General features: G+C 38.6%; 1 protein-coding gene across 2 annotated transcripts in view; it reads left to right on the top strand.

Annotated features, from left to right (window-relative positions):
- The first annotated feature begins 5,712 nt into the window (after positions 1-5,712).
- The window catches only part of gpc6a (glypican 6a), a 149,711-nt gene continuing 143,268 nt past the window's right edge, over positions 5,713-12,155 (top strand). For both annotated transcript variants that reach the window (XM_017405206.3, XM_017405200.3), the window contains exon 1: positions 5,713-6,296. In XM_017405206.3, the coding sequence (XP_017260695.1) occupies positions 6,140-6,296 (157 nt within the window). In that variant the 5' untranslated portion in view covers positions 5,713-6,139. The remainder of the gene's footprint in view (positions 6,297-12,155) is intronic.

Below are 12,155 nucleotides of genomic sequence, written 5' to 3'. Positions count from 1 at the left end.
ATCTTAGCAAACACAAAAACGGCTATAACTGTCAGTTTTGCATATATTGTAGCTGAGCATTGTACCCAACATTTAATTATTGACTGAACATCTGCAACTAAGAAGCTTTTGGAGTCAACTCACTTCAAGATGGGAGTCAATCTCAACACATACAAAAAGCACTTATAGATCACGCAATATATTGCAACATTGAATGAGACTGCACGTTAATTTCAAGGTTTAACCAAAACACCTACATCTCCTTCCCCACTCAGTAAAAGATTATCTTAGTTTAAATGTTGGCATGAAAGGCAGCAGGTGATGTGCATTATTTTAAGGAATGCTAGGTCTTTCTTTTAGTAATGAAATTAGCAATAAAAATCACCTGCCATGACCTCATGGTTGAGCTAAAATCCACCTCTTACAATTATTTACAAGTGAATTGTTTTGGGTTTTTTTTATTTTTTTGAGTCAGTGCGCGTAGAGCTCATTAACTCTTTGTTTAAAAAACATATTCCAGACGTACTGAACAGAGAAAAGGCCCTGGGACTGACCAGAGGTGAATTCTATCTGGGAATACACAGTCTGAGATTGATACTACCAAGGAAACACTGAATGACATCACTTTGAAAACGGATGCCTGAGCTGCTCTTCAGTTTACTGCTACAACAACATGTTCTTTGATAAAAAGAGTAAAAACGATCGATAGATCAATGGTTATTTTATGTCAGCTGATACTCTCGAAGGATAAGAGCTATTTTAAAATTTGAATGACAAATATTTATGTGCGTGTGTGTGTAGAAAGAGAAAGGTGAAATCTTCTCAAAAAGAATTTTTACATCTTCACAGGTAATTGCACATATTTGTCTTAAACATCCATGAATAATAGATAAATTATTAATTATTCATCTCTTTGCTTGCTGTACTAATTTGAACAAAGTGACCTTATTCTTCATTTTCCTACAGTCTGTACCTCAAATTTCAGTCATGACATTGCCTTCGACTCAGCTTGCAACATGCTTTGATTTAAAACCAAACACTGAAACCTACATGTGCAGCATTACAGAGTTAAAACATGCTTATCACTTGCAATTTCCCTGTAAATGTTTGCTGATTCTTTCTGTGTTTAAGTAGGATTTTACTGCATTTATTCTTTAGGCACCATTGATTAAAACATTTGTTGTTTTTTTTTTGTTTTATCCATTTTCTTATTCCATCACTTCTCCACTCCGCCACAGTCTATAATAAGAACACCAGTCAGCTGTTAGTCTTCTTGATAGCTCATGGGTAGATTCTCTTACTATACAGACAAATTGATTTTTGAGTCTATCTTTAGGTCTGCGTATTACCGTGACTGTTTTGATTCAAAATAAAACTCTGGAACAATAACAGCTTGTGGAAAAATGAAATCACATTGATGATAATGCCCGCTGTTCAGTGAAGCAGCGGGCCTGGATGGCGAAGGCTCAGTTTTCCTGTTGTGCACAGAGCATGAGTCATGATGAACCCTGAGCTGACTCCTCGTGGGGAGCTATCGATCGACCACTGGGATCACCTTCTGGCCATCATCTCAAAGCCTCATTAGCAGGGGCTTATTAGGGCTATTACAATGCTGTGCAGAAGAAACCAGTGGTGGATGGGAAGAACACATTTAGTCATGGACTCTCATGCCTGACTGACTAAGCCTTACTCCAAATAGGATTGATAAACAGAAGAGAGCTCAGCGTCAAAGATGAAATACTTAAGATGCAATAAAAGAATCAAGTGTGGGCTCATCAAGGATGATCACCAAAACAAAGAGCAAATAAACCTACCAGATTTTTAGTGCCTGGGAAATCACTGGTAAAATAACAATAATAATAATCCCACAACTCCAAATGAAGCCACATACAACTGGTTTACTTTTATTAATTTAATTACAATATTTTTTGCTGCCAGAAAAACATAAAAAAGGCAACTGCAGAGGCAGGGATTGTGACACACAGAGATTTATAACATTTTAAAGATTCCTGGTGTACTGTTGACATGTCTTCAGAAAAATAAAGGAAATCCCTCCTATCCTGGTAACCCCAAATCAAAAACATTCATCCATTTATTTCCAATGTTACTGCATTTCCGAACTGTAAATAAATCTGCAGAAGTAAAAACTAAAATCAACAATAACTATTGTAAAGTTGAATCCATTCATTCCAAGTGTGTATTTCAAAAAGCAAATGTTTACACCCAAATCATCCCCTTTTTAATGACACCAGTTTTTCCAAATATATACAAATACTTTGCTAAGAAGCCCCCATATAGAGTATATACAGTATATCAAAATATTTTTATATAATCCAGCTATAAATGTTACTGGTTTGCTGTCAGTCTGCAGCTTAAGTTTGATCTTTTTCTCTAATTAGACTGGAATCCTATTACTATAAAATGGAAAACTAAAATAGTTCTGTATTATACCAGAACAAAGCTGAACAATATTGACACTAACTTAAAACAAAAAAAATGATTTAATCATGACATCGTCCCTGAGCTTCTTCAAATGTTTCATTTAAAGTTAATGTTGCTCTTCACTGTCCACAGCAGAAAAAAACTAATTTCTTTCTTAATCTTATTAAACAAAGATCTCGTATGAAAAGAACTGTGTGAAGCTAAATTAATTTTCATTTTCCATTTCAATTAAAATTACACAAAGGAAGAGTGTGTCTTCATCAGCAGCTCTACAATTAAGTTCAGATCTGAGACTGGAGTTATATCTTCTTTCAGATAAAGATCTTCTTTTCTTTTTTGTCTGGCAGCTGCACTTTTATATGTGATTGGATTTCTTCAATACATTACCTTACGTGACTTCAGAGGTTTTAGAGAAGCTGTTTGAGCCGATCACTGAATGAGGTTTGGAATGTGCCACAAATAGCCTGACAGAAGATGGGGAAACATATCGCTGCCGGCTAAATGCTTATGAAGCCTTGACTAAAAAAAAGTGACAACTTGAATTTAACTAAAAATTATACATCGGGATTGTTGTTTATCTGTTTTCTGCTGTTTATGTATTCTTTTTAGCCCATTTTTTTCAGAAAACTACATCTAAACAGATGCTGTAGTCTATAACGTATTGTTTTATTACTTGTAGTTTGTAACATGATGTAAACTGTACTTTACAGTTTCAAGAAACTAAAATCAAGCTGATGACGTACATAGCTCAGACCAGGGGTGGCCAATCCTGGTCCTGGAGGGCCACCATCCTGCATGTTTTCCTTGTTTCTCTGCTCCAACACACCTGATTCAGTGGTTTAATTCCCTCTTCATGTTCTGCAGAAGCCTGTTAATCACCCATTGATTCAAATCAGCTGTGTTGGAGCAGAGATACAAGTAAAACATGCAGGATGGTGGCCCTCCAGGACCAGGGTTAACCACCCCTGCTGTACATGTTTAGAGATTTCTGAAGATGTGCTGTCGTCACTTTGCCTCCTGTAGGCGCTCATTCTATGACGTCGCTGCAGGTCTTCAGTCAACCATCAATCAATTGTTCTGATGGTGATGTGACGGTGGCTGCACATTCTCCTGTACCTGTTTAAGCTTAACTATCACACTGCACCTTCCATAATCGTTGGCAATTCTCTGATTTCTCTTGGTTCTACTGTCACTGTTGTACGTGCTGCCAAAGAAGGTCCAAGTCTTTTATTGACTTCTGGTCTCTTATTCCCGAGCTAAGCTGAGTTGTTGTTGTTTTTTGATAGATACCCGTGTTTGTCTTTTCAGTTCATCTGAACTCTGATCAGTGCACCTGAATAAAACATGCGTGTTCTTCGTGTTGGGTTCCCTCCTGGCTGATTCAAGTCAGATGGCACCACGTTTCAACACGGCCAGTCAGCAAAAATTGTTGTGGGCTTTATGCTTTAAAACAAATAAAACCAACAGAATGCTACAAATTCAAGTGACAGTTTTCATTATTTATTCATGACCAGCTTTGAGAAGTATGACTATGCAGCAGGGGTGTCCAGTCCTGGTACGTGAGGGCTACTGTCCTGCATGTTTTCGATGTTTCTCTGCTTCAACACACCTGATTTGAATGAATGGGTGATTAGCTGGCTTCTGCAGAACTTGAGGACGTGCTGAAGAGGTGATTCAACCATTGAAACAGGTGTACTGAGACAAGAACACAGTCTCAAAAATATTGGCAGTCGAGTACCAGGACTGGACACTGCTGCTGTAAAGGAGAGCACTTTTTAAATGTCTGAAACCCGTGATCACACTTACTCATTTAAAAATTAAAAAACAGGTTTATGACATTGTAAGCAGAAGGTTTACTCTGGGTTACTTTCTTGCTTAACTTAAGGCAAAAAAATTCAATGAAAAAAGAGAAAACAGAAGGATGTTTTGCTGAGTAATTGACATGCAGACAAATAAAAGTTCAAGGCCAAACTAAGCACAAAAATTATGCTCAGTGTGTCTTCTACATAAGATTTAGTGTCATGATTTTGTATTTCCATGAAAAATCTGCCCTCAGTCTACCAAGAACTTCTGTATTCAAATGTTTAAAATTGAGATGGAGCCTTTTTAAGAACAGTATCTCTGTCTTTTTAAAGCCCCATTACACTATGAGTGACTTTTCTCAGTGTTTTTTTTCTCACAGTGCTGCAGAGAGCATCTTTCTGTGTCCACAAACTGAACTGGAGAGGATCATATCTCTCCTGCCTAGCTAGTGAAAAATATCAGAACCCCCTTAAGGGATTACAATGCGATAATTCCCCTCAAATTCTTCTACTTATTAATTTCTACTGCCAAATGCAGGGCTGCTTTCCAGATTTTTCCCTTTACAGCTCTCAACCATGAATAATGGCTCATCGCACTTTTACACTCCATTTTAAAGTTGACTTTAATAAGGCAGCACTCCCAAAACCCACAGAAAAAGAGACGGCTTGATTGTTTGTAAAATATCTGAGATGCAGGCTGAACACTGAAACAAGATACTTAACACACAAGTCTTTTAAATAGAACAGCAAAACTTTTTTGTTCTAAAAATCTTCCAAAATTGCTAACAAGACATCTGATGTGCAGCCAGTAAAGTTAAGATAGATCAAACTATATCTGCCTAAGTATAGGTCCCTCAAACACCTCTGCCCTGCCGAAAGCATTAAGGCTTTAAATGAAAGAAAAAAAACATTAAAATGAGTGTAACTTAAGCAACAACAGGCAGAAAAAAGGATGTAATTTACACCGATCATGCAAACATACTGACCTGTCAGAGACCTGTAAAACTGGCTGTCTTATCGACAGTTTTGTGTTTTAGATTAGTTAGATAGATAAATAGATAGATAGATAATTAAATAAATAAATAACAAAAATGTGTCTGTTAATGGACATATGTTTCTAAAACTGAATTGTGGGACTTGAAGCAGGTTCCTGATCACCAAATAAGGATTCAAACACTAAATGTGTGTTTGTGTGTGTGTGTGTGTCTATGTGAGAGAGAGATGGAGGTGTTTGTGTGTATGTCCAAATTAAATTACCCCATCAGTTAGTTTCACTCAAAGCAGAGAGCGGGATTTGTGTGAGTCTCTGGACAAACATTAAGAGAGAATTATGCGTCTGCTTTCCACTCCTCTATCCGTCCAACACGTGTTTTCACCACTAATGTACAATGGTGTGTGCGTGTGTGTGTGTGTGTGTGTGTGTGTGTGGGGGGGGGGTGCATTACTGAGGATGTATAAAGGCTGAGGAGGACAGCGCGCGCCCCTGGATGCGAGCTGCTGAAGTCACTCCACTCCATGTTTTGCCCTGCCCTTGTGCGCTCTGCTCGCTGTGCAGCGCGTGCGTCTCCGCTGCGTTCCGCTTCCCTCACACACCGACTGTCAGGAAGACAGGGCAGCTGTGTCAGCTGTGTGCGCGCGACACAGAAGTTGTTGGCACGCCGAGAGCCGGGTTGCTCCTTCATGAGGATTTCTTCCAGCTCGGACTAGTTTATCTGAATTTTTTTGTTCCTCTTGGAAGGGGAAGATGAGGTGGACGCATCCAAAGTGAGGACTTATCTTTTTCTATTTTTTTTTTAAATCAACATCTGGACTCATTCGAGAAACCTTTCAATCATCCATCTGGATTTGTTTTATTCCGACGGCGTTTCTCTGTGAAATCTATATTTCAAAGCCCCATCATTGGAAGGATTTCACTGATGTATGCGATGTGGAGACTGCAGGTCGCCTTCTGTACTCTGTCGGTGCTGTCCCTGTCATCAGCTGCTGAGAGCAAAGCGCGGAGCTGTAGCGACGTTAGACAAGCTTTTAGCGCGAAAGAATTCAGCCTCCATGTACCTCATCAGGAAATATCAGGTAGGCGACCGCTGACAAATCACCGATGCGTCTTTGCTCGGCGCCGCAACCACGTGTCCCGTCTCCCCCTCAAATCCAACAATCTGAAGCCAAACTGTGTGGTCCTCCTCAAACCCCCGAGCGTCCAGCCCATCTCAGCTCAGAGCCGAGCAGATCTGCATTTTAAAAACTATTTTTACTTGGTTAACTTTGTGAGGCATCGATCTGATCCAAATCCATATTCAGAGAGTGTTAGGGTTGCTGCAAAGTGTTACCAATTCAATCCATGCAGCAGGAATGGAGAGTGGAGCTACAGCTGAAGGATTCCTGCTATTTAAAGTTCAGATTCATCCCTTTAGTTCTTATTGCTCAGTTAGAAATCACTCAAAGCTGAATTTTATTGATCTTCTATCAAGTTGATGCAAAAAAAATGGATTTAAGAGTCAAATTACCCAATAGAATGAGCCAAATGGTGCATAAAAATTGCTTTAGGTGCCATATGTCTCCATATTTTAGGAGCCCAGATGACATCATTCAAACTAAACTAAGTCACCTTTGACTTGTAGCATTCTGTTTTCATCTACAGTGATGACTTCTTCTACAGTTCTACCCAAGAATCAAACCTAACAGCCGTACCTTAATTTAGTGCCTTCCCTCACATTATAGATCATTTTAGAAATGTTCCAGTAGAAGAGCGACGGTGCAACAGCAGCACCGTGGAAGTGGCAGCATACCTGTTGCTCATATTCAACAGAAGATCATGGGGCTTGTTATGTTGGATTTGGCTAAAGAGTGAATGTTTACCAGTAGGGGGCTGTATGCACTCAACATGAATTGCTCCCTTTTATTTATTTATTTTTTATTTTTCCCTGTGAGTTGCTTTCTATTTAGATTTTCCTCAAGGCTACAGCTTATGTTTTAATTCATGCTCTTTGGTGCAGTGGAGATATGAGGGTGGGGGGGGGGGGGATTTTCTCTGGTGTGTTGGTAATCACATTTATGGTCAAAGCAAGAAAAGAGACCGTCTGCTTCATGAGAGGGCGAAGCAGACCTGAGACTAATCCCTCTATTGCCTCTTCTGAATTACAAAGAGATGCTGTGTTGTTAATAGGCAGCGTCAGGCAATAAGGATCAAAAAGCTGCCTTGTTTGCTCCTGACGGTTTAGCTGTTAAAATGGGATCTTTGTCAGTGACTGAGCATGTCAGCGACAGGGTCTCGTTGTGTCAAGTGTGACTGTGAGAATCTGTAGAACTAATCAAAATGAACATGTATGCCTAAATATATAAGAAAACTTGAGAACGTCACCGGCAACGACTTGTACTCTGCTGACTGTTTACTGAGGTCAGCATTTTATTCCTTCTTTCTCTTTATTTGAGACCGTAATGATAAAAGCCGAACAGTCACTGATTCTTGGTTACATTCCGAGTTGCAACATTAAAGTTGTGATTGAAGACAACTTTCCACTAAAAAGGGCTACGTGATTTCATTTCTTTGCACTTTTTTTTTTAAATACAAACATGATGTCACTGCGCAGTACTGTATCTTATTAGTGAACTTCACATTTTATAGACTTTTTACTGTGCAGCGGTCATCATTTAAACCAAAAGCTCCTAAAAGAGTGAAAACCATTTTCTGTTTTCTGTGTTTGACCTTAAAGTTTTTTTGTTCGCCATTTGGGTTCATTTATCACAGGAGGAATTTAAACTGTCAATAGGTTTATTGACTTTACTTTGAAATGGTGTGCCCTAATTGGAGCCTACCTGGTTTTAAATTGCATTTTTATCCTGCCTGAAGTTCCTCATCTTGCCAGGAATTTCAACACATTAAATGTCTTCGTTGTGTTGTAGATCAAGATGTAATGAGAGATAATGATCAAAATATTTTTACACTTCATATATTGCCTGTAACTCTGTGTGCAATTAAACTCTGTTGTTTTCCAAATAACCTTTGCATAAATACAACAGAGGTTTGATATTTGCCCTAGGAGATGGCATAGCAGAAAGCTTTCAATTATGCCTAATTAGGTATGCTAATACAAACGTGTGGCAGGCTGTGTGTGTCGCATTAACACTCATCCCTCCATCATTTGCTGTGTCATGCTACTGCTATGCCTCTAGATACAAAACACACAGTTTTAATACTTCTGCAGAAGCAGCTCCTCGAGGTTGCGTCTCCCATTGGCATTATTTTGCAGCTCTTTGTTTATTAACTTCATTATTTACCAAGTGACAAACACAGATAAGTTTATACAAAAGTTGGGATGTTGTGTAAAATTTAAATAAAAACAGAATGCAAAGTTTTTCAAACCTTCTCAGCTCATATTTTTATTCACAATGGAACATAGTAAATATATCAAATACTGAAACTAAGAAATAGTACTTTTTTAGGAAAAAAAAAAAGGTAATTTAGATTTTTATGGCAACAAGACATCTCTAAAAACTGGGACGGGGGCAACAAAAGGCTATAAAAGTAAAAAGTGGTCCGAATAAGACACAGCTGGAGGAGCAGTTATCAACTAATTAGGTTAATTGGCTACAGATCATAAAGAGGACTGGGTCTAAAAAGAGCATTTTTAGAGGCTGGATCTGTCAGAAGTAAAGATGGGCAGAGGTTCACCGGTCTGCAAACAACTGTTTCTAAAAATAATGGAACAATTTCAAAACATTGTTCCTCAACAGAAAACAGGGAAGATTTTGAGTATTCCATCATCTACAGTTCATAATATTGTCAAAAGATTTCAAGAAACTGGATAAATCTCTGAGGTCAAAGGTCAAGGCTAGATGTTGGTGATCTGGTTCTGTTCTGCTCAGGAACACTTCCACAGATTATTGTCTGTAAACACAGTTCACCATGCCGTCCACAAATGCTGCTTAAAGCTCTATCTGGCAAACACTGTCGTCTACTGTGTCAAAGCTCATTTAAAATGGACTGAAGCAAAGAGGAGAACTGTTCTGTTGTCAGATCCAAATTTGAAATGCTTTTTGGAAATCCCAAATGCCACGTTCTCTATACTAAAGAGGAGAGGGACCATCAGTGCTCAGTTCTGATGGTACGGGGGTACTTTAGTGACAGAAAAGCATTTAAAGGTTTCAGAACAGTATATGCTCCTATCCAAAAAGCAAAGATGACTCAGGACTGTTGAACAGCTTGAGTCTTACATCAGAAGAAGGGGACAACATTCCCTCCAAAACCTCCAGCAGCTGCTCTCCTCAGTTCCTCTACATTTACAGACTGTTGTTAAAAACAGGGGATGCTTCAGAGGGGAAACAAGACTCTGTCCCAACTTTCTTCAGATGTGCTGCTGCCAAAATTATTTTTAAAAAAGTTACAATTTCTTAGTTTCAACAATTGATATGTCTACTGTGTTCCACTGTGAAAAAAATATGGGTTTGTGAGATTTCTAAGTCCTTTCATTCTGTTTTTATTTACAACTTTTTCAGAATTGAGGTTGTCTATGTTATAAAACATAAATGGCATTTAATCAATACTAAAATAGTAACTGAAGGTAATTTTCAAACCTTTGAAAAATAAACTGTTTAATTCATTTGACTTGAATCAAAACCGTTTTCTGGAAGGCTCTCCAGTTTCAGTTGAAACCTCAAACTGATGTTTAAAAAATGACTTCACTCTGTGCTGCTTCCTGTAACAAGAGATCAAAAAATATAATCTAATTCTCGAATAGAAATAACAGTTTGGTAATGACGTTGGTAGGATTAGGTGAACTGCTGAAGCTGACTCACCTTAGCAGAGGTCAACCATTGTATTGATTGTGGGGTGATGGTGTCTCTTCAGTTGAACTACTATTAAGTGCTTCTGCTGGGTTTCTAAACAGGAACGGTGGAAGATAAAGCCAAGACATCAGAGTGGCTTTAGATATTTTGCTATAAGTAAAAAAAATTCAGAGAAAAGTCTGTTTCGGTGTTGAAATGCAGCACTGTATGTGGGATGAAGCTGAAAAAGCAGCTATAAAACTGGTTGGTGGACAGCTTTATTAAACTCTGCTGAGTTTACCTTGTAATTTCTTCAGTGTCTATTCTTGTTGCAGATGTTCCACAACCAGGACAGTGTGTCACGAAGCAGTTTGCCTGCAAGAAACACTCATTCTCTTGTGCGAGACATTAGTTTCACTGTTGTATCATGCGCACAATATAGCTTGATTGTCAACTCTTTGTTCATAAACACAGCTGCTGCTGAATGCTTGATTCAGGCCCTGCCACGGAGCTCCTTCTCAGAGGCTTTGCTGTTAATATCAACATCTACTTACGCCGAGCAGCTGGGATTCTCAGGGGTGGACTCGGCTCTTTTCTGCAGCTTTCAAATAAAATCGCTCGATGTGCTGCAGTTCCTATTAGTGCCCAAGTCTTATATTTCCCTTCTCAAGAATAACAACTACCTTTGGGGTTCATTCCACAGCAGCCTCATTTGATTTCTCTTAACAGAACAGTTATTAGTTGTTATACAATACGGCATACTTTTTTCTCATGTGGATTCACGATGATCCGACTTTTCCTCTTTATCACTCCGATCTGGGCTTGCAGGTTTACATTTGTGCAGCTCCCTGATTCCCTTGAATGCAACTCAAATCAGAAATACTTGTTATTTGTATTTAAATGGATATTATAAAGCTTCAATAGACATCACACTCGTCTAACTGTCTCTATCTCCTAAATTGTTAATAGCACTTATATAATAATTAAAGGTCTAGCAATCCTTGAAGAAATGCATATCGCTCGCTTCCTTTCACGACAGTTTTAATTCATGATGGCCACATCGAAGCAAGTGTTGAAGATGATTCTCAGCTCTTACCACATAAACTTTACTTCATTATCTGTAACTTTGAGTAAGTTATAGCCTTATAATTAGGTTGACTATAAAATTTAATCAGTTGTAGATGTAAATTTAATGATTACTTTCTGAGAATTTCATTAAAATTTGTCCAGTTGTTCATGAGACATTTTGTGAATGGTACAGTTTCATTATTTCTGCTATACGTACAGATCTGATTATGTGTTTACAAGTCTAAAACAGAGCCTTGGATGGAGCTAACAAAAACTACAAGTGTTTAAAGAAAATGGGAAACACAATAAAACAGTTAAATTGTAGCAACACTGTGTTTAATCCTCTGTTATCACGTTTCTGCATGCTGTGATGAAAGTATGTAATCATCTTTCTCTTTCTTGCACTAATTTAATTTACATAACATGCGGGGCAGGTTGGCACAACAAATCTGGCAACAGTTCCAGATGTAATCACTAAATAATAGAATGACATTAAATCTTCAGTGGATGTGAAAACACCACTGTAAAAACCCTCACCCAGCAGATGTCCATATAACATTTTTGAGGGGTAATTTTTTCCCCCACAGCCCATTAGGATGCTCTTGGTTCTGCCAAATTTGAAGGAAGTCTCCCGCCAGCCTGTATACATCTTCTGAAAGAACAGTTAATAAGATGTGAGGGAGATTAGGCTTTGTGTGTGTCTGTGTGTGTGTGTGTGCGTAGCAGTTTAGCTTCCCTTTGCTAGTCCTACTTTTGCTTTTCTTCACCACTGTGATAGAAAATGACAAAAGTGTTTTGTTTTTCATTGTGTTAGACAGATTGTGTGCATGGCACATCCAAATGAGTTTGAATGTGAATTCTCTTGTGGTTCTGCTCAGATTTCACTAAAAGAGAATGTCTGACAGTTGTCCTGATCTGCAGAATCTGTTTACCCTTCGCAGGCATTCATGCCTGAAATGCACGGTCTCCAGGCATCCCCGAACTCTCTGCAGCACCATGTATGGTGCTTTCTTAGCAGTGTGAAAAGCCTCCGGATAGCGTAGGAGACTGCTGCAGCACTTTTTTCCTGTTTTCAATCAGCTGCTGGCCTAAATCAGTAAT

The sequence above is a fragment of the Kryptolebias marmoratus genome, linkage group LG15 (assembly GCF_001649575.2).
Source record: "Kryptolebias marmoratus isolate JLee-2015 linkage group LG15, ASM164957v2, whole genome shotgun sequence".
Classification (NCBI taxonomy): domain Eukaryota; kingdom Metazoa; phylum Chordata; class Actinopteri; order Cyprinodontiformes; family Rivulidae; genus Kryptolebias; species Kryptolebias marmoratus.
This window is presented reverse-complemented; position numbering and strand designations above follow the sequence as displayed.